Source organism: Tasmannia lanceolata, unplaced genomic scaffold (assembly GCF_043159265.1).
Source record: "Tasmannia lanceolata isolate RefF3 unplaced genomic scaffold, GAP_Taslan_0.1 ptg000018l, whole genome shotgun sequence".
Classification (NCBI taxonomy): domain Eukaryota; kingdom Viridiplantae; phylum Streptophyta; class Magnoliopsida; order Canellales; family Winteraceae; genus Tasmannia; species Tasmannia lanceolata.
In genome coordinates this window covers 50195973-50223770 of record NW_027518695.1, presented here as the reverse complement: position 1 = coordinate 50223770, position 27798 = coordinate 50195973, and the positions used below count along the sequence as shown (strand labels likewise).

The window sequence follows — 27798 nt, the reverse complement described above, 5'->3', positions numbered from 1 at the left end:
AATTAGCAAGCCAAAACATAGCAATCCTTGTCTTTTAGGGATTCTATCAAGTATAGAAACACTAGACTTTTTAGAAACTTCCCAACAGATTCCCCATGTAGATGATTGTTTCTCTCAATCCATATATGGTAAATTGCAGCTCCTAGAGCAAGTCTCATTGCTGTGGAAGCTTGACCCTTTTCTTTAAAATGATCATGAAGCCATGATTCTTCTTCAAGGAGTAGCCTGTGAGGTTTTCTGCGATAGGTAAATCGCCAGAGGATTGATCGCCAAAGCCAAGCTGAATAGGAGCAGTTGTAGAATAGGTGATTTTACTGTCTCAGCCTCAGCTTTGCAAAGGATACGTGTAAGACTTATTGGCATTTAATTCGATAGCAAAAACTTTTAGTTGCACTGCATATATTTTGTTGTACATGTGATGAAATTGATTCTCTCGGCCTTGCGTGCCTGTGCGGGTGACTCTTGGGCGCGGACTGTCCCCGGTTCGGGGCGTGACACAATGGATGGGCCCGTGCTTCAAAATCCACACTCATCGAACGATTCCGAACGATTCCAACACTCCAATGTGTGATGTGTGGCTGTGACAGTTTATTCTTTGTTAACCGTCCATTCAATAGAGATACAAATCAGAGGGTGATAAGCGTTCATTGAGAGTAAAATTTGAAGTACTGCCAATCCATATCAAGGCTTAAGAGATAAATGGTTTGAATCATAGAATAACTGGGCCCCACTTGTAAAAGTGTAAATAAGGGTGTCAATTTTGGCTCGGGCTCGGGCTCGGAAGCTCGCTCGAGTTCGGCTCGAAAAAAGCTCGGCTCGAATCCTTAACGAGCGGAGCCGAGCCGGCTGGCCAAGCTCGTTAAGCTTAACGAGCCGAGCCCGAGTTAGGCCAGGCTCGGCTCGGCTCGTTAAGAATTTAACATATTTAAATATATATATTATATATTAATATATACACTAAAAGGGTTGTCCAGGGAGTGAAAGGGGGAGGCAAAATATGTCACTTCTTTTTTGGAACCCCATTTGTTACTTGGACCACCCCCCGTAGTGTAAAAAGAGTAGTAAAAAAACACTAGATAGGGCTGTCCAGGGAAGATGAAGGGTGTGAAATTAATATAATTCAAGCTCGATAAGGCTCGCGAGCCTGGCCGAGACTGACCGAGCCAAGCCGAGCCTGGTTCGAGCCCGAGCTGAGCTTTTGAGCTTAACGAGCCGAGCCGAGCCTGGCCGAGCTCGGCTCGTTTACACCCCTAAGTGTAATTAAAAAGACTGTACCGCTATTGTAAAAGGGCGTGCAAATATATCATATATTTTGATTTGGTGGAAAATCCTAACTTATTGAGGCTTTTATTTTACTCTCATTCCTCATTAGCGTGATCATATCTATTGATCTGAATAGAACAGCTTGATCGGATGATCCAAGCCCTTGATCCAAAAATTCTCAAATTCTGCCTCATTTAGTGTTTCACCAATAAAAGCTAAACCGTTGATTTTTGAGATCCAACATCTCACCCATAGATTATCCGAATTCTGCAAAATCAACGGTCTAGAATCCTTTTACCCTCGACTGTAAAAGTGACTTTCTGCGTAGTCCTTCCCAAAATTGCCAACTAAACACCCATGCGAACCCACACGCGTCATAATTCACTCCACCCCACAGCAAACGTCAGCTTTCCCCAATTTCCTTCTCCTTTCCAAACTCCCCAAAATCTCTCCCAATAATATGTCTCTCTAAAACAAGAAACAGAAATTTTCATAAGTTAGGGTTAGGGCTTCTCGTTTCTATTTCTTCTCCCTTCTAATGCTCCAAATATGCCGCGAGCAAGTCGAAAATCACTAAATTCACACCCCCCAGATCCTCTAGATCCAGCCCCTCAAGGTGATGCCGCTGTAGAAGCTTCGGCTGATGTCCCTTACGAAGGTCAAAATACCGGAGATAACTCCGGTGAGGCGATGGACGGAGTTGAGGGAGGAGGGGGCGATGAGAATATGGAAGGAATAGAGGAGGTGGATCCCAATTTCGTAATTCCGCTAAGAAATCAGACTTCAAATCAGCTTATGCTTTCGTTTCAGGGCGAAGTCTATGTTTTTCAGTCTGTCTCAGCTGAGAAGGTCCGTAATTTTATTATTATTGCTAGTGTTATTGTTGGGTGAAATTGAACAAATTTTGTTGGTAATTGATCTCTATAGATTAGATAGATATTTTTTTTAGTTTAAAATCCGCAACGTATAGGATTTTTTTATTGGATGGGCGCAATATAGAGTACTTGTTAGAGGAATTCTTTTTCCCCATTGTGTATTGATTAGATATATAATTTTTTTATGTTAATATTGGGTGAAATTGATTAGATAGATTAGATAATTTTTTATTTTATTTTAAAATCTGCATTATATGGCACTTTTTTTTGAATGGGTTTAAGATGTAGTACTTGTTAGAGCAATTCCTTTTCCCAATTGTGTCAAAAAAATCCTTTTCCTTGTATTTTGTTGGTATCACACATATTTGAATTTACTTGAAACAATTTTACTTGGTAATTGATATGTTTTGATTAGATAGATTTGTTTTTACTTTAAAAGCTGCAATATATGGAACTTTTTTTTTAATGGGTGCAATATATAGCACTTGTTGGAGCAATTCCTTTCCCCCATTGTGTTAAAAAAAGAAAAAGAAAATCCTTTCCCTCATATTTTATTGGTTTCACATATTTGAATTCATGCGTAGCTTGGCACAAAGAAATAACTTTGTGCTTTGGATATTTTTTTTTCTGTATCGCAAACTGGTTGCAAGTATTTACCTCATAGATTAGTGGTCTATGTAGTCAACAGGGAGGAGACAGGCATTGGATGTACCTGTAACTTAGCTCGTAAAATAGTGGTAAGTAGTGTTTGGTTGTCAACCTCATAGAGTAGTGGTATGGGATGTCATTACCAATATAGAGAGAGATTAGAGAGAAAGAGAGGGAAGAGAGAGAAAGCATCATTCCCAAAAAATCCAAGCAAATTTTCACATTTGTTGTGGATTTTGGCATGAATTTTATAGGGAGGGGACAATGGTAACACATCAGCAAAACTCCTAAACTATCTAGGCTTTTTGTGCAACCAAACACATTCATAATGCAATGTCATTCGGCCTTTCTAGGCAGAATTGCAAGAGAAATATTCAATAGAATATTTTTGACAGACTTATGGCTTTTTCAAATCATTAAGTAATCCCAGAAAGTTCATTAATCTTGATTTTGATGTCCTATTTCATTGCTTTGGAAGGAATACTATTAATGGAAAGACCGTCTTCAGAATCTTGTTCTCCCTCTGCCATCAGACTCTCGTACTCCCTCTGTGTGTCACAAGCTCTTGAGCTTCTGAAAGATCCTCATATGTCAAATAATTTTTTAGGGAACAATAATTGCATATTTAACTTCAATTAAATAACTTATTTTGACCTGATAAGACCACCACTTCCCAGCTTACCTATAAAAAAAAAACCACGATCCCATCATCAGAAGGGAAGTTGAAGCACACTTGGCGTCAAAGTTAAAATGTTCTAGGCGTCGCCAGAGATGAAAGGTACCTGTATGGAATTCTAGCTTCTTTTTTTTTTCACGCCTACTTATATTTGTTTTTCCTTTTATAGGGAAACAATTAGTGGGAAAAAGTGAATTTATGAGTCACTTGGTTGATGATTTACAATGGGTATCCTGAGGGATGGGAGTTGGGACATGCCCAAACAAATTCTCCCATCAGATGAATCTAACACTTTGATTTATGGAAAATTTCCTTCTGAATATGAACTATTGTAGCTTTATTTTTAATTGCTCATTTTCAGCACACGAATCTGAGGATTAGGATCGCCCAACGGGGCTATTTTTGTGGCATGGCCCTTCCCCAATTAGATCTAACATATGAACAATTTCGCTAATCAAGAAGGTGACCCGCTTGTGCATATTTCCTTATCTTCTGAGGAACTAATGTGCTGAAAACCATATAAATATGTTCATTTTTCTTCGTAATTTTTATTTTAAAAATTATTTCATCTCAATGAATGAGATTGACATGGGCTCAAGTTATGCCTACAAGCACTAATTTTTGAGTAAGTCGAACCAATTCATCCTTGGTTCATTTATCATATCATATATGAAACATGATATTTATAAAGTGTGATTATGAACTACATGGACCATCCAAGTTTCATCATTAAATCACAATCATTCAGATCTTGGATCATGACCAAAATCTGCTACTGCTGCACAGCTCAAATAAGAAACTATGCATCCATTTAAACCACTCAAATCTATATTAAATACATGATAAAACTGTAAGCCGTGGACAATTCATCATAGGAAGCATTATTTCTTACATCTAAAAAATATCCTTTGTGGTTCTTTTTCTGTTTTCGGTTGAGTTCGCCCGGGTTTTTTTTTTGGGGAGGGGGGGGGGGGGGGGGTGCCGGGAAAATTATCTTTGAAGACTTTGATCGCCTGTAGGTTACCAACGAAGCTCGAGTAATCCTTCAGGATATGATTTGATAATCTTGGGACACTCCTAGAGAAAAAGTTGAATTTGTAGGTATAGGAAAAACCAAAAGTATTGGGGAAAGTGTATTTTGTCATAAAGAAGGGATCTGATCCATGGAGCCCTTTATATGGTCTCAAAAGTCCCTTCCCCATCCCTTTTGGGTCTACTTACCAAAATACCAGAAAAAGGTGTAAATCCGATACCCTCTCTTTATTTTTCTTGTGGGTGCACACTGAGACTCATCTTCCCTGTTGCGTTTAGGGTGGAGCATGCACTTAATCCACCCAAGCATGTGCCTCATTGGATTTTCCCTACGTCTCGTCTGAGGCGCACGCTGATGCTTTCAATTATGATCACATATAATATTAAAAAAATATCTTATTTTTGTTGGAGTCAAGTACTGATTATTACTCGGATATTTAATATATCTCCCAACACTAATTTTGTTAAATCTGTGTTTTTTTCTTGAATTCGCCAAGTACAACTTGTTAGTTGAAAGAGTGATTTTCAAATATAGTCCAATTTTTTTAACATTTGTTAAATTAGTGGGAATTTTTTCAAAGGACATTGGTAAATGCCGAGCCAATTAGTGGGAATTTTTTCGTTACAACATATTTTTTGTTGTTGACATGCATTTCATTACCACTTTCTCAAATGTTTATTTTCTCGTGGTTGAAGATGGAGTCAGCATGCATATCATTTGGCTGAAGAGGTTCAGATGGAAATGTGTAGGCTACTGAGTAGGCATTCTCTCTTCTATAGGAATTTTGTGAAATTATGATTGCATTCAATGGCAAATTTTCTGTATATCATTTCTATCCCGTATGTTAGTCACCTACCTAATTATGGCTTTAATGCTTAAATATGAACATCAAGAGACTAAATGCCCATATATTGCAGTGTCATGTTAATATAGCTTCTAAAATATTTTCTTAACTTAAACCTGGGATAAGTAGTTTATTTGATTTACCTATGATTGCTATGAGTTGCGTATTGGGTTTCAGCTATGAAATTGCCATTGTAATTGAATTGTTGAGAATGGAAAAGAAGACAGAAATCTGATTGAAGAGAGAATTCTTTTATGCGGTCCCTTTTTGCACGGATACTTTCTAGTGACATTTTATTTACAAAAATATCTTTGTTTCTATTGCTTTTACATCTTTTGCTTGAGTTTACGTGGCTGTATTTCCTTCAATGGTCCTGTAGAACCGTAGTTCTTCATTTCTAAATTTATTGCCTGCAATGCTTAGGCTGATACAGAGGACTAGAGATACACATCTCCATGCATTGATAGTCTTTTGGAGTTGGCCGTTGCTTTTTTTCCCTTTATTTTCCCCATTCAAATCTTGTCATGATGTGGTCTGTGATGATATAAACTATGATTATATATTAATGGCATATCAATAGGGAAAGACAACGGTAAGGTTGCTCCATTGTGTCCTGGTGGTCACGGGTTCGAGTCACTGAAACAGCCTCTCTGCAATGCAGGGGAAGACACTTATCTGACATAAATGATAAGAATCACCCTTTTTCTAATTTGGAATGTCATTTCTTTTTGTTTGAATGGTAAGAATCACCCTTTTTGGAATGTCATTACTTCATTCATATCAAGGTTTTAAATTTCGGTTTCATGTGCTACGGATACGGAAATGTTTCAATTTCGTTTGGAAATTTTGGTGGAAATCTTGTAAAATCTTGTAAAATCATGGAAAAGTATGGAAACATATGTATCATGTGAAGCTATATCGAGCACCTATTTCTAGATGCATGTGAAGCTCCCCTGATGGTTGTTAACAACCCCAATCCTCTGGCTCGGCCGATCTAAGAATTGGCCAGAAGCTAAAATTTGTGAAGGATAAATTTAGGAGATGTGTTCAGGAGGTCGGGGCGGCTGATGCCAAGAAAACGGATCTTTTGAGGAGAATCAAGGAGATTGATGAGAGCGATAAGCTAGGTAGCCTCCACAGTGATGACACATCTCGCAGAATAGAGATCAAAGAAGTACATAATCGTATGATCTTGGAGGAAGAGCTGGAATGGAGGCAATGCTCAAGGGTGGAATGGCTTGAGGGGACGAAAATACTCCTTTTTTTATAGTATCGCCGATTCTAGATGAAGAAGTGGCGAGATTCACTCATTGCAGATCTATGGTGTCCAATGCGAAAATCAAGAGACTATCTCATCTGTGATCTTAAACTACTTTCGATATTTGCACTCCTGTGAGAACTAGACCATCTCTTCTGAGATTATAAACTACTTTCGATCTTTGTACTCCTATGACTCTATGAGGACTATGTTTTCCTTCTTCTGAAGGGCCTAGAGTTCAAGCAGTTGACTTTGGCCAAGATTTGTCGTTTGGCAGTGGCGTTTTGCAAGAAAGAAGTTCGTAGAAATCTGTTGTTCGTGAAAGGGGACCATGCCTCGAGCCCAAATGGTTTTAGTTTGATATTTTTTCTAGGAGTGTTGGGAGGAGTAAAAGCAGATATCATTGCACTTTTTGAAGAATTACATAATCGTTTAACCTTGAGCAGGAGCACGAGGCCACCTTTATTTTCATCATTCCCAAGGATGGGGCGAATAGGCTATCGGAGTATAGACACATCAATCCGTGTCTGTAAACACCCCCATTTTGCTACGCTTTGAAAAATAAGAGATTCGGTAGTTTCATCGAGTCTTGCGACAGTTTTCCGCATTAAACTAGCTATTCTTGCATTCGAGGGTAATTTTTGCCTCATTTTAGGATTTTTAAAGTTGATTCGCCTCTCGTTTTTCAAAGCACAGTAAAATGGGAGTGTCTACAGATGCCCCTCTTTGGTAGAGATGACGCAGTCATCGAATACCAAAGCAAAAGTGATAGAGTCATTTTGCATAGCGTAAATCAACAAAGGATTCTCTAAATGCAACCTAACCTAATGCAAGACCCTAGATGAAGTCCTAGAACATAATCAAGATCATTTATTCTTACCACTATGAGCTGGTAGTTCAGAATAACGGAGAAATGAATTCAATCCAAGAGCGAAGATCACGCAGCTTAGAATGAAAGATAATCATGATGCATTGCCGTTTTCCAACATGCATTGAGAAAATGAGATTTCACTTTTAAATAGAATGAGACATCGAAATAATAGGCCGTATTTATACGAACTCGAAGAAAATGGGTCACCGTAGTCGTACGGGCCCAAAGGAAATGAGAGACCATAGTCATATGGACTCAAAGGGAACGGGACACCGTAGTTGTACGAGCTCAACTGGATAAGAGACCGTAGTTGTACGGTCTCGAAGAGAATGAGACACCGTAGTTGTACGTGCTCAAAGGAAATGGGACACCGTTGTCGTACGGGTCCAAAGATAATGAGACCATAGTCATATGGACTCGAATAGAATGAAACACCGTAGTTGTATGGGCTCAAAGGAAACGAGGCCGTAATTGTACGACTCGAAAGGAATGGGATACCGTAATTGTACGGGCCCCAAAGGGAATGAGACACTGTGGTTGTACAGGCTCACAGAAAATGAGACACCGTAGTCATATAGGCCCAAAAGGATAAGAGACCGTAGTTGTACGGACTCGAAGAGAATGAGACACTGTAGTTGCACAGGCTCAAAGGAAATGGGACACCGTAGTCATACGGGCCCAAAAGGAATGAGACACTAGTCATCCAGGCCCAAAAGGATAAGAGACCAGAGTCGTATGGACTCAAAGAGAATGAGACACCGTAGTTGTACGGGCTCAAAGGAAATGGGACACCGTAGTCATACGGGCTCAAAGAGAATGGGACACTGTAGTCATTCAGGCCCAAAAGGATAAGAGACCATAGTCGTATGAATTCGAAGAGAATGAGACACCGTAGTTGTATGGGCTCAAAGGAAATGGGACACTGTAGTCATACGGGCCCAAAGGGAATGAGACACTGTAGTCATACAAGCCCAAAAGGATAAGAGACCATAGTCATATGGACTCGAAGAGAATGAGACACCGTAGTTGTATGGGCTCAAGGAAAATGGGACATCGTAGTCATACGGGCCCAAAGGGAATGGGACACTATAGTCATACAGGCCCAAAAGGATAAGAGACTATAGTCGTATGGACTCGAAGAGAATGAGACACTATAGTTGTATGGGCTCAAAAGAGGATAAAAGGCCATTCCCAAATGGACTGAAAAAATGAGACACCGTTCCCAAACGGGCTCAAAGAGGATAAGAGACCATTTCAGTCGTTTCACGTCGGTTTCGGTTGAAATTTAATACCACGGTGTGGGCATCTACTGTAATTTCACACTAAGTTATATTGAGTATGCATCTTCTATGTTATCAGCTCAAGCTATAAACTGTTGGTGCATATGAATAGTTGAAGTTGTGGTTTTGTTGGATTATTCCTTCTTTATTCTCAGTTCACATCATTATCTTCAACTGCTTGCTGGTTATGCTGTTTGCCAGTTAGTGTATTTCAAATCCAGTCATAACTTATGTGGAGATGTGTGTGCTACAGGTGCAAGCAGTCCTGCTGCTTTTGGGTGGGCGTGAATTGCATTCTGGTGTGTCTGTTGTTGAAGCATCTAGTCATCAGAATAGCAAGGTATTTCTGAAACTGTAGAAGTTCATTATTATTATTATAGTTGTTATTACTATTATTATTACTCTTATTACTACTATTATTACTTTTATGGTACTGGCTGGTGTTTTCGTTAACTGCGTTATCTGCATTTTTGTCAGGGTGGTGATACTCCACGACGCTCGAATGTTCCACAAAGACTCGCATCTCTTATTAGGTTCCGTGAAAAGCGAAAAGACCGATATTTTGGTAAGAAAATCCGGTATAATGTCCGCAAAGAGGTTGCTCTCAGGTAATTAGTTGGATAATCTATACCTCTGTTGTAATTCATTTCCGATTGGCCCAACTTCTATTAAATCTGGACGGTTTCCATTAAAGTACTTTGTCTTAATGATAATTATCGTGTTTCCTCAGATGTGTTGTAATTTGGAAAAACCAAATTAATACATTTTTTTAAAGTTTTGGCTGTAGTTTTCAAATAATTCACTAGCATTGCTTTCCTAGACTTGTGTTACTGTCGTATTTGTAGTCATAGTTCGTAGTGAGAAAAAATCTCTTGATATTTTCCAGTTAATTTCTCTCTCTTTTGGATCCAACATTTTATTAAATGAGGGGCAAGCCCAAAAGGGGACCGAGATGGCCATTCAAGCCCATAAAAAAGAATGAAAACAAATAGCAGAAGGAAAGATATTTTCCCATGAATTTCTCCTTGAAGGTCGTTATTAAGTCTGTTTTATCTTGCCATGGCTAGAATCAAGACAAAGTGATAGTGTATTATCTATGCCATATCATATACAGTAGAGTTGTAGTATTAGGAGTCAATAAGTCACACAAGTGGTATGCCTGGAAAATTAATTACAAAAATAATAAAATATTTAATCTGCCAATATTTGATAATTTGTTAGTTATCAAATTTTGTTGTTGCATTTACTTTTCTAACCATTTACCCACATTTTAATTTGTCTTTATTATTTTTAAATATTATATCTGTTCATATTTTGTTGTTATATTTAGTTATTTACTTTATTAATTGTAACCACTTACTTTGTCATGCAAAAAAAAAATGTAACCATTTTACCTGCGTTTTAATTTCTCTTTCTTTCTTATTTTTCCTTCCTTTTTTTGACTGGTGCATTATTCTTCCTTCCTTTGTTTGACCAGTTATGGATGAACTTGCGGAGGGTATCCAGGATGAGGTGCCGTGGTGTACGTTATCTCCAGATGACTAAGTATTAATTGACAAAACCAAAGCATGTGTTAATACTAAGAGTTATGGAGAACTACTTTGGAATTCAAAGGTTTTAGACTGAGTAGGACTAAGACAGAGTATATGGAGTGCAACTTTAGTAATGTAAGGAGGCGGGGCGAGGATGTAGTAAATATGACTCGACAGGAGGTACCTAAAAGGGATATCTTTCGCTATCTTGGTTCAATCTTACATAAGGAAAGATTGAAGAGGATGTTAACCACAGAATAAGAGCAGGTTGGTTGAAGTGGAAGCATGCTTCATGAGTTCTGTGCGACTGTAAGATACCTACCAAGTTGAAGGGAAAGTTTTATAAGACAGTTGTGAGGCCAGCCATGCTGTACAACTCAGAATGTTGGGCTACCAAGAAACAACATGTGCATAAAATGAGTGTAACAGAGATGCGAATGCTTAGATGGATGTGCGGCCACACAAGGTTAGATAGAAATAAAAATGAAGACATCCGTAAAAAGGTGGGGGTGGCACTAATTCAGGGGAAGATGAGAGAGCGCCGCTTTAAGATGATTTGGGCATATCCAACGCAGGCCTTTGGATGCTCCACTGAGAAGAAGTGACTCGTGCCAAGTTGATGGAGTAAAAAGAGGTAGGGGCAGACCGAAAACAACTAGGGTAGAAACGGTGAGGAAAGACTTGACGGCTAGGAACATAACAGAGAACGTGACCTTGGATAGGAGAGAATGGAAGAAAATGATCCATGTAGACGAACCCAACCAGTGTCAGGATTAGACGTAGTCAATTTGAGCCGGGTAGATTCTTTCACCTTCATGAAAATTTTCTAAAGGATTCATTAGCCGACCTCAACTAGTTTGGGACAAAGGCTCAGTTGAGTTGAGTTGCATTATTCAAAGCTGAAGCAAGGCCCACAAAAGGGCTCAAACATAAAAAGAAACCAAGAAAATTCAAATAAACTCAAAAAATGAACAAAACAAATCGAAGCATTTGATGCCAACTGATTATCTTGTTATAGGAACACCAAATATTTGCTAATCTGCCTAAGAATGTCCTTCGTGTTGGATGTGGGAATAGAAACAATCAGATGACATAACGTCCTCCATCTTCCTGAATAAACCAGATAGGCGCCATGGGGATGGGAATCACCTTGGCTTTGGAGGCTTGGTGAAGAAAAATATCCTTTGTGGCGCCATTATTCGGGGAAAATCTGGGAAAGAGTGGGGGAATGAGTGTAGAGATCCACTGATAGGAAAAAGGTTTGGGGGCATGGCGGTTCATTTGGAATGTTCATTTGGAAGTCTCATACCTTGTATGAGTCAAAATTAGGTTTAGTGTGGGTGTGTATTGGTGTGGGCGTGGGCAATTAGATTTTGGGGAAGATTTTGGGAAGATATTTGGTTATTCCCCCTTTTATGGGCTTTTATTTTCTAGTATGACATAAAGGAGTGAGAATTCAATATTGCTTTGATGGAAGTAGGGACGTGTAATTAACCCTAGCAAAAACCTCAATCAAAGTAAGATTGATAGCCTAGCTTAACTCTTTGGGGCTCTTGATTTAATTTACATTTCTTGCCAAGAACTCAATAGGAGGATTTGGATTTTGAATCTTCAAGAAACCTTCACGATAATGTCTTTTTTCTGATGTTTGGTAGAAGATGACAACAAAAGCTCTTCTTGGTTAAAATTATGGTACTTATTGGCTCCTCCTAGAGTGGTCTTCTTATGGATGGTGGTGGCAAGCATGATGTTGGAAAGGCAGCATGGAGATTAGTACCATATGCCGCCATTTGTCACATTTGGAGAGAAATTCTCGAATCTTCAAGGAAACCAGTAACTTTTTTTTTTGAAAAAATGACAAATATATTCATACCAGCAACATAGTATGAATTCCCCAGGAGCATGGTCCTTGGCCCAAAGGAAACCCATTACCCCTTACATTACCCAGTAGCCTTAATTGTATCGAATCCAACAAAAAATGCCATATTGTAGGGCCCACCCAGTCAAGATCGTGACTTGCCATGTCACACAGACTTCTCCACCATATTCCGAATTCGATTTTCAAAAATTCCGCTCAAAGGCCCATAGCTATCGTGTGCCCTCAACGTGCACGATAGCCAACCATCCAACAACATCGTCGGATCTCTGGCGACCTCCATCCCATACCACCACCAATCACCGCGGTCACCACCTCCGGTCCCACCTCCACCTCCTCCACCAAAATCATCTCCGCCGAGGGAGTCTTAGCTACTACCACCGTCATAAAGAATCCGGCAACCTCCATTGCCACTGGCCACCACACCCGTCCTCAGGCCACCACCCACGATCTTGATTACGATGACCACAACCTCCTACCATCCAAACCCAGCAGCCCTATTGCTAATCCGGCAATCCACAGCCTCCCAAATCCTCACTGCCTCCAAATCCGATAATCCACGGCCTCCACGGCCTTGCTCCACCTATAGCCGACCTCCCACGTCTCCGGATCCAGCAACCTACTGCTTTTCACCGCCTCCGGCAACTTCTGCAGTTTTCCTTGGCTCCAGATCCAGCTTCACGGCCTCGACAACTCCAGATCCGGCCTCCATGACCCCTGATCTAGCCACCACGGAACAGCCATACTAAAGATTTGGCCTCATCGGTTCTAGATCCGGCCTCCACGTCTCATCTTTTGCCAACCATGGGGAGAGACTAGAAAGAGATGGCGAGACTCAAAAAATACATAGGAAAAAGGGAGACGAGAGAGAGCCAGCAATGGGGAGAGAGAAGAAAGAGAGGGCAAGGCTCAAAAAATACAGAGAGAGAGAGAGAGAGAGAGAGAGAGAGAGAGAGAGAGAGACCGCCTCCCTCCCTCAAGGAAATGAGTAACTTATTTGATAAGACAGTAACAAAATTAAAAACGGGCTTAATTCGATGGCAAAATGCAAGATTTCCTTTAACACTCTTTCTATCAATGAAGCCTTACGAAATTGGAAATTAACCATTGTGGAGAAAATGCATCAGTCAAGACTCTCACACTGTTGGCAACCACCTCACTTGAACTACTATCAAACTAAACTTTGATGAGAGCTGAATTTATCACAACTAATTCCAGCCCAATTAGTGAGACTGATTCAAATGAAGCTGAATTGAGATGTTTTAACCGGGCTCCAAATTTTGAAGGTGACACTTTTTGGGAATCTCATAATTGAAGGAGATTCCCAAAGTGCAATCTCATGGGCTCAACGATGGTCAGCTTGCCCATGGAGACAGACCTTTCATACTAGAGGTACTCTATTTGTGTAGAATGCTCATACCTAGGCTTGACAATAAGCCAAGTTCCTCTAATGAGATTGCTGATGTGTTTGCGAAGGAATGAATAGAAAGACCAGAATTAAAGATAGGAAACATATTTCCGCTAAATGTTGTAATGTGTGTATAAGTTGTATTGATGCCGGGGCAATGTCTCCCTGGCTGTTTCTGCATTGTATCACTCTTTTTCTGATGAATTTCGTTTACCAACAAAAAAAATCTTTCTTGCAAGATGTTCCTTTTCTAATTCTAGCTTTTGTGATTCTTTAAAGTATGAGCATGCCTCTTTCTGTATCCATGAAAAGGATTTATTAAGATGCCTATCCTACAATTACTACTTGTTTGCTTGAATGAGCTGACATTTTAGTTTACTTACATATTTGAATTTTAGGATGCACCGTAAGAAAGGTCAGTTTGCATCATCCAAGGCGAGTTCTGAGGAACCGGTATTGCCTATAGGATGGGATCCTTCACAGAACACTCCGGAAGAAACTCCTCAAGTGACTGCGTAAGTTCCTGGCCGTCTTTTGTTACATGAATTTTCATTTTGTCAGAAAGAATCATTTCTAATGAATTGGATGGAATGGGTTAACCTACTTTTTGTTTCTTTCAAGGTGTCATTATTACTGTTTTTCAATTGCTGTATCTTGTCTTTGTAATCGTTATATGGTCTATGCAGATGTCAACATTGTGGTACTAGTGAAAAATCAACTCCGATGATGCGTCGAGGGCCTGCTGGCCCAAAGACTCTATGCAATGCATGTGGACTGAAGTGGGCAAACAAGGTTAGTATGAACCTGTAAGACCAAATAATGTGGTTTTTTTTAATGCAATTGGTAATGTTTTTGACAAGTGAAAGAAAGTCTCACCCCTCAATGTAGTTGTATCTAGGATTAAAAATTATAGAATTTAATCCATCATTGGCAATCCATTATGCACCAACCTCATAATATTTGCACTCCATTCTTACCATCCTTTTCAATTATTTCTTGTAATTATAAACGCTTGGTATGCATCAGGCTATGCTTAAGTTAGAAGAACCTCACTAAGTTGCATATATTGACTAAAGGAAGCGTCGGGGAAGCGCTGGGGAACTGTGTTTCCCATAAAATTAAAACGATGGGAAGCGATAGGGAAGCGTGTTCCCATTTTGGGGAAGTGTGATTCCCATGGTTGGGGAAGCGCGATTAACACTTTTTGGGGAAGCACTGTTCCCACTTTTTGGGGAAGCATGGAGATTCCCAATTCGGAATCAGGTTCCGGGGAAGATTCTTGCTTCCTTGGTATGAACCCCTAGTTAGGTGTAGGGTGGGGAAGGGTAGGAGTACCAAGGTTTTAAATTTCGGTTTCGGTGTTGGTTTCCGTCGCAACCGAAACGTTTCGGTTTCGGGCCGAAATTTCAGCTGAAATCATATAAAAATATGATTATGATTTCGTATTTTTTTTTTTAATTTCGACCGAAATGTCTAAAATTTTGGTGCTAATTTCAGTGATTTTCAGTGGAAATTTTGGCTATTTTGGTGAATATTTCATAAATTTCAGTGGGAATTATAACATTTTGGTAGACTTTTTTAAAATTTTGGTAGATCTATTTAAAATTTCCAAAAAAAAGGCTAAAAACGAACTGAAATTTCGGTGACATTTCGGCGAAATTTCGGAATTGAATTTCTCCGAAATCTTGTAAAGAAACGACTTCATGTAAATTTGGTTTCGGTCACGGCCGGAACCGAAATATTTCGTTTCGGCCAAAATTTAAAACCATGGGGAGTATGAGGTTTTGGATAGACCCGTGGCGAGGAGAGTCGTATCTATGCCATGCTTTCCCCAACCTATATCTCTTAGCAACCAATAGAGAAGCAAGAGTTTCTGAGTACCTTACAAGGAAAGGTATTGGAAGGATAACTTGGGATATTAGACTTAGGCTCTAGTTTCTCCTCTCTGTTAGAGTCTCTCTCCATGCCCATTATTGCTTCCCCAACCTTTCTGATGAGACTTTGGACCCATGACACCCAAGGTTTATTCTCCCTTCGGTCTTTCTTTTTCAGATTGAACGCAAGTAATGGGAGAACTTCTTGCAGTACCAAAATTTGGAAACCCTATGCCCCCAAGGATCATTGCATTCGCTCAGACTATGAGTAGCAGAAAAATCAACACTTCCGACATCCTAAAAAAAGGAACGTTTCACAAGCAGGAGACGCTGGATCACATAATGGTGCATTTTCCCTTCTCATACCGGTTGTGGCAAGCAAACAAGGTTTCAAATTTCGGTTTCGGTGTCGGTTTCGGCCACCACCAAAACCGAAATTTTAAATTTCGGTTTCGGGCCGAAATAATGTAAAAATATGATCATGATTTCGTTTATTTTTTTTTTAATTTCGACCGAAATGTCTAAAATTTCGGTGTCAATTTCGGCGATTTCGGTTGAAATTTTGGTGGAAATTATAACATTTCGGTGGACATTTTTAAAATTTCGGTGGAAATTTTGAAGTCCACAAATGAAATTTCGATTAATTTCGGCTAAAATTCCATATTACGGTGAAATTTTACTGAAATTTCGGTGAAATCTTGTAAAGAAACGACTTCATTTGAATTTCGTTTCGTTTTGTGCCGAAACCGAAATATTTCGGCCGGCCGAAATTTAAAACCACGCAAGCAATTATAAACAATTTTGGGCTTGTATTGGTACGGGAAAGATCATACTTGATGTGAAAATTGACATTATCTTGGGGAAGAAAAGACAAGTTAGGAGCAAGTTACCAAGTAGGATATATTTTAAGAGAGTGGTAAATGATTGTTCAAGAGAAGGGGTTGAAGACAACCATCGCTCCAAAATGGCAGCCACGTCCGATAGGGTGGTTCAAATTGAACTTTGATGGGATTTCAAAAGGAAAACCGGGTCCACCAAGAATTGGAGGAATCATTCGGATTCCGACGATAGGACGAGAATGTCTTATCCGGGGCCGCAGGAATTTTTGTCTCAAATGAAGCTGAAGCTAAAGCCCTATTATTGGGTTTCAAATAGTACGTGGATACTCACCTGGGACCTTTAATAAGGAGACTCAACTAATGTAATAGCTTGGGTAACCGAGAAGGCGAAAGGCCCATGGAAGCTATCTCCCGTCATTGCAGAAATAATGGATCTCATCAGTATTGCTGCCCATCAAATTTGGAGGTTGGCAAATGATGCTGCGGTGTACAAGTCACGGTAAATGGAAGGGAAGACTGTGCATTCAAACTTGGTTTGCATTCAAATACCGTACTCTCATAATTCGAATGTGAATTCGTGGGACCTGTCCACATTTTGCACCAGTTGGTGCTTTTTCAATGAACGAAGGGCTTTGGTTAACTTGCTGTGTGGTTCTCATTTTCTCTCTAGGGGTTTCTTTTAACTTGCTGGTGCTTTTCAGTGAGCGAAGTGGATTTTTTCTCTCTCTAGGGTTCTCTCTGATTCTCAATCTCTCTAGGGTTTTGATCTAATGCCTGCTGCCTGTGGAGTGGCTTAGAGTCCAGGCAACATTTATGTATGTATGGAAGGCTTTTGTTGCTTCATTGGCGGGGTGTCTCTTCCCCTTGGATCCAATTTTGGCTCTCTAAATAAAATCCAGTTCCTTTTAAAAAAATCCCGTCTGTGCATTTTATCAAAGATATTCAGATCTACTTTTCCAAGTCGTTTATCTTCTTTATCAGTCTTCTAGTTTTGTGTTTTCTTTCTCATAGATCATTTTCTTTCTCAATCTTTCATTCTTCTAGGGTTTTAGGTGGGTATCTCCAATTGCACGATCAATCTAGACCGATTGCATTTTTATTTTTTTTGGAAGGTGGCATTTTCCATAAATATTGAAATAGCATTCGGGACCAGTAGTCCCAACCTGCTTTTACAAATATTAATTGGTTACCGGGCATTCCCAGGTTGGTACAAGAGAGGAAAAGTAAAATGTGTCCTTCCAAAGGTCATACCTACACTACGCTTCCCTGAGGAACAAGACTAATTACACACATGATACTACTTTGAAATCCTCCCTATTAGCTCCAGCCTTAGCTAGGGTGTCTGCCACCTCATTTGCCGATCGCCTGCGGTGTTCAATTCTCGGGTTGACTACCTGCATCAGATCCAGTATTTCTACAACCGCGTCCTGCAATTTCCAAGGACCCTTTGATGTTTCGGAAGCCCAAGCTAACCCGTTTGAGGAGCCACCTTCAACTATCAGGGGATGTTGATCGTGTTCGAAGGCCCACTGCAAGCCAAAATGTAAAGCTCTGACTTCCGCCTCATTAGCATCACATATACCGCATGGTCCCGAGTACGTCATAATTGTCGTCCCAGAAGAATTTCTAATTACTCCACCAATCCCGACCTTTCCAGGATTACCCAGAGAGCATCCGTCAAAATTTAATTTCAGCCACCCCGTTGGTGGATTCATCCATTTAGGTTTGGGCTTGGATCTGATGGCTCTGTCCCATATCACCTACCACCAGTTCCTTATCAGGTCTCCCAACCCGTAACGGGTTTGTTTCTTTGACTTTATCCAGGAGAGCAGTTCCACTTTGATATCAGAGGAGACACGGGCAGCAGTTCTACTTTTTTCCTAAAAGATCTGTCTATTGCGCTCCTTCCAGATATTCCATACTATGGCATAGGGGATTGTTGCCCAGAGATATCGGCTCATGTCACCGAAAGGGCCTGACCGCCAACCAAGGAGGAGAGAGCTAATAAAGTCTGGGCAAACCCAAGAAATCCAAAAAGCTCCAAAGGCTCTTATCCATAAATAGTATGCAAATGGGCAATGCATCATGAGATGATCCAAAGTCTCCTCATCCCGAACGCAGAGAACGCACATACTCGCTAGACTAAAATGTCTTTTCTTTAAGAGATCACAGGTGTTGATTTTCCGGTGTGTCAAAGTCCACCTAGAGGCCACCACCCGGGGGGGGGGGGGGGGGGGGGAGGGGGGGCAAGGGAATTCCAGATACGCCTTACCGGAGATTGTTGTCCCGCATTTAAGAGCATAAAGAAGGATTTAGTGATGAACTCCCCATTAGATGCCGGGGTCTAGATTCTTTCATCTTCCTTGTATTGCGAACAATATGTCAATTCTAGGACCGAAAGGAGTCTCTGAAAATCATGGATTTCCTCATCCTTAAGGTTCCGATGGAGGCGGATATCCCCAAACCCTCTGCCTCCCTGACCTTCTCTAACTAAATAGTCCGCAATTGTAGCTTCAGGGGAAAGAGCAATTCTGAATATCCTTGGGAATTCCAAGCATAGTAGTGATTGACCACACCATGGGTCCAGCCAAAATCTTACATTAGTTCCTTTTCCCACTTTGAAGCGAATTGCTTGTTCAAAGTCTTCTTTAACAGAATAGATGGATATTCACGCTTCTGATCCCTTTCCTCCCGATGGCTTTTTGATGTTCCAATCCCCCCATTCGGATCCATATTTCATTCTTGCGACCCGATGCCATAGTGCCGATTTCTCGATACCGTACCTCCATAGCCATTTTTCAAGTAACTATTTATTCTGCAATCTGATCTTGCCAATACCCAGTCCCCCATTAGTCTTAGACTGTGTGACTTTATCCCAACTAATTAGATGCCTCACCTTCTCTGAATTACCATTCTGTCCCATTGGAAATTCCTTTGTAGTCTTTCGATTGTCAATGCTACCTTGACCGGGATTTTGAACAAGGACATGAAGTACACCGGTATATTAGATAGTGCCGCTTTTATTAATGTTATTCTCCCCCCAAGAGAGATGTATTTCTTCTTCCAAGTTGCTAGTTTCCTTTCAATTCTTTCTACTACCGGGTCCCATTGCGCAGCTGATGGAACACCGAAGCCTAAGGGTAACCCCAGATAGGAGACAGGAAACGTCCCAGCAGAACACCCAATTGACCTTGCCAACCTTTGCACCTCTGTCTTATCCAAATTAATTCCCAGAAGCATGCTTTTGCTGAAATTAATTTTAAGGCCCGAATTAACCTCAAACCGCTTGACTATCTTCATAATATTAGGGATGGTCTGAGGGGTGTTTTGGAGGAAGACTAGTGTGTCATCCGCAAACTGAAGATGGGTTATTTCTTCATCTGAAGGTCCGACTTACAGTCCCCCAACCAGACCCATTCTGTTTGCTTTTGTCAACATCAGACCAAGGGCCTCAACCACCATTATGAACAAGTACGGGGCCAATGGGTCCCCCTGTCGGATACCCCTTGATGCCTTAAAGAATCCTTCCGCTGAGCCATTGATGATAATTCATAAAGAGTTAGATGTTATAAGCGCTCTAACCCACTTCCTCCACTTTGGACCGAATCCCATCTTTTCTTGTATGAAGTCGAGAACATCCCAGTCTACATGATCATAGGCCTTTTCTATGTCAATTTTTAATACGAGACCCGAGCGCCCACTTCTTTTCACCGAGTTGATAAGTTCATTGGCAATTAAAACACCATCCAAAATTTGCCTCGATTCAAAAAGGCCCCTTGGAACTGTGATATAATATCCCCCATGAAAATTTTCACTCTTCTTGCAAGTAGCTTAGCTACGATTTTGGGAACACTATGCATGAGGCTGATTGAACGAAAGTCCTTGATCCCAATGACCCCTTCTTTTTTGGGGATTAGGGTGATGAAAGTTGCCTTTACAACTTCACTCATGATACCTCTCTGCTGGAACTCCTGGAAAGAAGCCATAATGTCTCCTTTCAGGGTATTCCAGAAATGCTGGAAAAAAGCCATAGGGAAACCATCCGGGCCCGGAGCCTTATCCCCAGCCATTGAAAATATGGCTTGTTCAACTTCATCTTCTGTGAAATTTCGATCCAGATTGGCTCCCTGGCTGATTGAAATTCGTTTGAATTTAACACCCTCCACCTTCGGACGCCACTCCACAGATCTGGAATAGAGCCCCGAATAAAATTCCACAATTTTGGTTTTAATAAGATTTGGGTCTTTGATTATTTCATCCCTATTCTTTAGGCAATTAATCGAATTGATTCTCCTTCGAGAGTTGGCTGTGCGGTGAAAAAACTTTGAGTTCATGTCCCCTGTCTTAAACCACAGAGCATGTGATTTTTGTCTCCATCGAATTTCTTCTCTTCTCAGGATCATGTCGTTTTCATCCAATAGATTCAGGCGATCCAATTGGTCCTGCTCTGATAGAGGGCCTTCCATCTCCCTGCTCTCCAAAGATGCCAAACTGTTTGAGATCATCTCTTTTCTCTGCGTGGTATCTTCGTCAATAAGCTTTTGCCATTCTTTGATTTTAGATTTTAGCCCCTTCAATTTCCGGCACAGGATATATCCTTTCCAACCTCTGATCTTGATTTCCTCCCACCATACCTTCGCCCTTTTCCTCCAACCCGGGTATCTCTAGCAGGTCTAAATCAGACTTGAATGGCCGTGGGCCCCCCGAGAAATTTGAAGCTTCCAATATGATTGCATTATGGTTGGACTCGGATCTTGGCAGCGCCGTATAGGAAATTAGAGGGAAACATTCCTCCCATTCTCGGGTGAGGACACGATCAATTTGCAACATTACCAGACGTTCCTGGTTATTGGACCAGGTAAACCTTGCTCCATTGAGTGGGATGTCTAACAACTCATGGTTTTGAATGAAATTTGAGAAATTTCTCATGCTGGTTGTAATTCTTATAAATGTTTTCTTTTCAGATGGAAATCGGATCGTATTGAAGTCACCACCAAGTATCCACGCGCCCAACCAAGAGTCTCGGATATTGTTCAAGTCTTTCCAGAGCTCTCTTCTCTCTGGGGCCCTAACTAGTCCATACACAACCGTAAGCAACCATTTCTTATTCCAATCCGTGAAGGAGAAAAGAATCGAAATCGAAAATCTCCCCACCCTTACCTCCTCCCGGCGAAATCTACCTTCTCGCCAAATTACTATAATCCCACCTGTTGTACCCACCTCAGCCTTTGCAACCCATTGTCACTGGTTCGTGCCCCATGTCTTGTTGATGGTAATATCGATAATCCCCATTAACTTGGACTCGTTGACGGCCACCAAGTCTATTCGACTTCGGGTTATGAAATTCTTATCGCACAGAATTTTCTGTCTTCCCTTAGTCCCCTAATGTTCCAAAAGCCTATCTTCATTGGGAGTGGGGATAGTACTCCCAAGGCTTCTCTTTAGGCAAGAAGCCCTCGCCGGCCTTGGATTCGCGATGGACCCGCCTCTTCAAGGCAAGGAGGATTCCTGTGAGGATCCCAAGCAAAGTGAGGACAGTCTTCAGATAAGGGATGTTTGGACTGATTATTTTGGCTTGTAGAGAAACCGTTAAGGCATTCCTCACCCAGAACGTGACTAAGGGTCTTCGTCTTCTTTTGTGGGCCCCGTCTATAGTTTCTTCTCTTTGCAATCCTTCCTGAGTGATCAGATTGTTTCAATCCTTATTTTAGGATCCGCAGGGCTCGGGTAACTTTTTTTTGTAGTCTTGGCGGTACGGAGGGTAGAATAGTCTTTTTCCGTTGAGTAGTTGTATCTCTGGAGTCAGTATGCATCTCTGCAATGATGTCCGGTCTTGTCACTTTTCCCAGTTGGGCCTGACGAAAGCCTTTGAAATTTGAAATTTGAAAATTCCTTCTGAACCCCTGAATGGTGATTAGGGTCAATATCATCCGAAATCTGGACACGTGGCTGCCACGTTGCAACAGGTACAACGGTCTTTTTTGTAGCACCTGCTGGGCCACCGGGATGAATCAGACTAGGCACCGGTGTCTTCCCCTGCCTCATTCCAGTAGTGACTTGCACCGGAGAGGATTCCTCCCCACTTCGTTCCATAACCCGACCCGTCTTCAAGGATTGGACAGGGGTGAAGGCTTCTTGCCCAGGGGTTCGAGGATCCGTACTATCCTCTTCGAAGATAGTCGATTGGGGGTCAACAACTTGGACCCCTATTTTAAAGCAACTATCCCTGACCCAAAGATCCACTAGCATTTTTGGGATTTTCCATGTTGGAGCAACGATTTTTGCCGATGCAAAACTCATACAATCCTCATGATATCCCTTCATGTCTGTTTCAAGAACTGTACCAAATAACGTCCCCAAAGCTTCCACCGTTGAGGTGGCCCACCCATTGAGTTGGATTCCTGTAGGTAATGGCCATAAGCTTCCCTCCCCGCGCTTTTTTGTAGGTTAGTTGCCATAATCTCCTCTTCGAACATAAATAGAACTTCTTAAGGGTCTAGAAAGGATGGTTTTGGTAAAGTGGGAATGTTCCAGAACCATTTAGCCCACTTTCATATGTCTTCCAAGCACCCCCCAGGTTGTTTAAGTCTCCTGATCAAGCATGATTTTAGGATCTGTTGTCTTTTATCAACCTCTTTCCCAGAGATCAGGATAGCTGGGGTTCCATTAATCTCAATAACGGAAATTTCTCCAGAGTCTGGCCAGATCTTCTCCTCCCCTGACCTTTGGTCTCGATTGGCTTCAATATTAGGTTTAGATGGCACCCCTAATCGACCACTTTTTCCACTGTTACACCATCTGCAGATTACACGCCATTTAAAGTTCTGATAGTTTACATATGGTACATCCCCAGTCCCCTCTGCGGAAGTGTTCTACATATCGGCTATTGACGCCTTGATGCAAAAACCTCTTATTTCCAGCGGGTACCACCACTTCCTTCCTCCTATAAGACATATTGTAGAGTGTCACTTCGAAAGAAGGAAGGGGACGAGAAGGGCTTGGGCCCTCGACTTCAAAGGGAGGAGAAGGGCTTGGGCCCTCAAACCATCAGAGGAAGGGCAAGAGTTGCCGGAGTTTCCATTAGACTGATAACCCCTATTTTCACCCAGTTTGCATACTATACATATTAGATCTATTAATTCGAACCCTATTTCATACTATACCTCAATTTTATATCAAACCCCAGACATGAGAACATCTGAGATTTCCTTTCTAGTTTCTTTTCCCCCTTTGGTCCTACATTAGGCTCTTAAGCGGATGCACGATCCTCAAGAGAAACAACTACATGCAACAGAAAGAATTACGAGTTATATAAGACTAACATTGATGGCTTATCCTATGGGGGATGTTAGGGCAATCAAGTTGTTGGATATTCACATGCTGGTTAGGGAGGAGACTCAAGTACCAGATGGGCTGTCCCTACTTAATGTGGTATGGTGAGAGACAGCCCTACTTAATGTGGTATGGTGAGAGGGGCTTTGTTTACTGGAGTTTTAAGAAAGGAAGGGCTGTTGCCAGCTTTTGTTTAGAAGCTGAGTATAGAGCCATTGCTTCCATTACAGTAGATTTTGCGTGGAATTGTCATATACTCCCGGAACTTCACATCAAGGCAGATGCAGTCACTATTTACTGTGACGATTAGATTGCCGTCATGGTGTGACAGAGTCCACTCTTCTATGCTAGGCCCAAACACGTTGAGCTGGATTATCATTTTATTCATAAGGCAGTGAAGGGTGAGATTAACCCAGTGCATGTTTTTAGTCAAGATCAGGTAGCAACTGATCTTCATACTTTATTGACAAGCTGAAAATGTTCCAAGGAACATTTTAACTTCAGGGGATGGGAGCTGGGATTATTGTAATTACATATTAGTGGCATTCTTGTAACTTCTGTTATTTAGAGTTTTGTGCAAAAGACATCTTGCAATACACTTTATGATAATCTGAAAGTAGATTAAAAGCTCCATGATTGGTTCTCTGTCACGGTGGAGCTCGGTTTCTCTCTGTCATTGATTCAAGAGTTTTCTAATTCTCCCATGTGCATATGTAGCACAGTAAATTCCGATTAGATTGTCATAAAGTATATAATCTGCTCCAAATTATGACAATATCACCAAATTATTACTACTTCTATTGGAGTTATGTACATGGTACTGAAAAGGTAACAGATTTTAAATGTTTAATGCCACCATAAGGTTCCAGAATTGATAATTTGGTGCTCTTGGTGTTAGAAGAATCCGTGGCAAAAACCCTTTCTAGCTTTATCATATCCATTTTTTTCTGAACGTATTTATCGTGTTTGCAGGGAGTTTTGAGGGATCTTTCAAAGGCTTATGGTACCCCAAATTGTTCTCCCAACCAAATTGAATGGGTAGCTTCTGCTAACCCAAGTGAAGGGGTCTCTTCTGCCAACCCAAATGAACAGGTTTGGTTTCTTATCAGCAACCTATGTTTTATAAAATTAGTAATTGGATGTGAGAAAAGATAAATTGTTCCCTGTTAAAAGTGTATTCATGAAATGGCTCGGCCTTTTTTTTTGTACTGACTTCTCACCTTATTTATAGGATGTGCAGGGAACTTTGAGAGATGATTCCAAGACTTTGGCCATGGAAATCAAGAATTCTTCTGCCAACCCAAATGAGCAGGTATGGTTTGTTAGTGACCATTTCGTACCAATCAGGATATGAGGTGGTAGGCCTAAACCAAAGCCACATGATGAGGTGGCAGGTTTGGTTTTTGATGGCCTTAGCCCTAGTCAAAGGAAAAATATTGTTTGAGCCGAATATGTTGATAATTAAGAAAAAAGAGAAGAATAGTAGTAGGTGGAAAACTCAAAAATATTATTTTTCTGAAAAATTGATTTTATTATAGAAAGAAAAACATAAATCTGCAGTAAGATAAACTAGCAAAAAAAAAAAGAATAACATAAAAAACTCAAGAAGCAGCACAAAACAGACCATTTGGTGGTGTCTATAGATTGATCATCTTCTCCCAGACAACTAAATTAGTACATTCAGCCCCAAAGTTAGGTAATATATCAGCCCTATGATCTTCTTCATGACGGATATGGGAAATTAATATGAATGAAAACATTTAGTTTGTCACTAAAGCCTAGTGTCAAGTTTTGTTCTTGAAAATTTGTTGCTTAAGTGTTTGTTGGAATACATTTAACATTTAAAAATAATGAAAATTTGAAGTTACGGAAAAGCGGGTCTAAGAGTTTGCATAGAGAGCTTTTACCTATGCAAACTCCCCAAAAATATGGTATGGCCAACACCATAGGATGATCCAAACCATCCATTTGGATCGCCACCGTGTAAGTAGGTTGTGCCCCAAAATCATTTCCATATGATGATCATAACCCTCTGATCTATCTATTTTTTATTATCACTCTTTTTTATTTTTATATGATGTGTGGCCTTGTAAATCCGTATTTTAAAAAAGCAAGGTACCGCCCACACCATAGACTGATCCAAACCGTCCGTTTGATGGGCCGCAACTTAATTAGGTTGTGCCCCAAAAAATCATTTCCATAAGATGATCCCAACCCTCTGATCTGTAGAAGTTTCCATAATGTGTAGTCCCTCTAGATCAGAGGGTTAGGATCATCCTATGGAAATGATTTTTGGGGAACCACCTACTTACACTGGCGATCCAAATGGACGGTTTGGATCATCCTATGTTGTTGGCCGTATCATATTTTTGGGGAGTTTGCATAGGTAAGCTCCCTATGCAAACTCTTAGATCTGATTTTATGTAAAATTCAGCAAATAAAGAAAAATATTAATATTAAATTGTCTATACATATGTAAATCGAGTATGTGACAAGTATATGTAAATTGAGTAAATGGCCAGTATAGGGATAGTATAATGATAGTTATAACTCAAATTATGTAGTTCGTTCATGCAGTAACTTTATCAGGATATTATTGCAATAATATCATATGAGACAATTCTGGAAATATTGTGATAAAGTTGACTTATTGCTATTAGTGGTCTTATTGAAGTAAAGCTAACATTTAAATAATCAATAATGAGTATTAGTCTTTATTGAATAAAATTCTTGAATTGTTTCCGTATTATCGTTCTCCATCTATTTAAGCAATCTAGTCCCACCCAGCCAAAAAAAAAAAAAAAAAACTAGAAAAAAGGCTATGATACTGAAAATTTCTGTCTCCTGTCTGTTTCATAAATATTGAATCATAAAAATAAGAAAATCTTAACAACTGCTGTTGATTAAAAAAAAACTGTTGTCGATTCAATGTAAAGCATAAAAAAAAAGTTGCTGTTGATTCAATGTAAAGAATAAAACATCCTGCCAAAAGATTTAAAACTTTAACCTGCCCAACTTGTCAGTAAATACAAAGACAGGCCAATCCAACTGGTTAAGCACCAAAGCTATATACAAAGAGCTGAGAAAATGGTTTTCTGGGACCAACTGGACTGCCCTACCTGCCAGATCTGATTGTGCTTCAGTCTGTTTTGAGAATACGGCAAAACCAATAACAACCATAGTCATAAATATTTGTCTTGTGAATTTCTGGGATATTTAATTTTTTTTTTGTTATTTTTTGGTTTTTATCAGGAAAAAAACTGAAAAAATAAAATATAAAATTTAACAAAAGTGGGACAATAAATAATATCATGAGTTAATAAAATACGAACATATCTCCATGAATTTTCAAAAGCTCGTGAAAATATCGGGATTTTGTCGTTTTATAAAAAATGGGAAAACATCACAATATTTTAAAATATATGGTTGTTGGGAACACTTCGTCCCCAATATCATCTTGTACTCTGCTTTCTCCCATTGGGTTTCAATATAGTTTACCGTTTTTTTTTCTTCTTGAAACAGAGTTGGCTATTCTTTTATGATGCTTGACTTAATTTTCATCATTTGAGCCTTCTGTTTATTGCAGAGTGAAGCAAATGGTACTGAAGTAGTGAGCAACAACCAGGCAGCCGCTGTCACCGTAACTGCTGATAAATCAGCTGTGGAGGCTGTGTAAGTGTGCATCTGCATTTCCACAGTCTAGCCGTTCAGCTAAACCGATCATCTCTGTAAGAAGTTTCTTGTAGGGTAGAAATCTTACTGGGTTTTTATGAGTTTGTAAAGATATGTTTAGAGCCCTTGTCAAAGTATATGAATTCTTTTAGGTAGGGTTTTATTGGTATCTATTTTTACATAAAGCCTTTCCATTTGATCAAGGGTTGGAGCAGATAACCTCAGAGAACATAACAATCTATGACAAATATATTTATTATAGCTTGTAATATCTGATAATGAATGATATGGAGTGGATCTGGTTCCTGAAAATCTACCCCCTTCAGAGGATGAATTCTCATGAATAAACATTGGACATATTCAAGAAATAAAAAATCCTGTGCAACTGAAACTTGAATATCAGGTATGCATTGTTTTAATCTGGAAGGACTCGGGAATAGGGGTGCAACTTTGGCTGGGCTCAACCCTAACCCGACTGGTTAAACCCAATTTCGGCCTGATTGGGTAAAGAAAAGCC

At 40.2% G+C, this 27798-nt stretch overlaps 1 protein-coding gene across 2 annotated transcripts; it reads left to right on the top strand.

Moving 5' to 3' along the window:
* Positions 1–1647: 1647 nt before the first annotated feature.
* Positions 1648–27593, top strand: LOC143849887 (GATA transcription factor 24-like). Of its 2 annotated transcripts, none has more exons than XM_077359174.1 (8): positions 1648–2112; positions 9002–9088; positions 9226–9356; positions 13963–14079; positions 14251–14356; positions 24582–24701; positions 24850–24921; positions 27196–27593. In XM_077359174.1, exons 1-8 carry the CDS (start codon positions 1813–1815, stop codon positions 27283–27285), a joined length of 1023 nt encoding a protein of 340 aa, XP_077215289.1. In that variant the 5' UTR covers positions 1648–1812; the 3' UTR covers positions 27286–27593. The 2 variants fall into 2 exon arrangements, with proteins under 2 accessions (XP_077215289.1, XP_077215288.1); XM_077359173.1 differs by having other exon boundaries at positions 1649–2112; positions 24841–24921.
* The last annotated feature ends 205 nt before the right edge of the window (positions 27594–27798 follow it).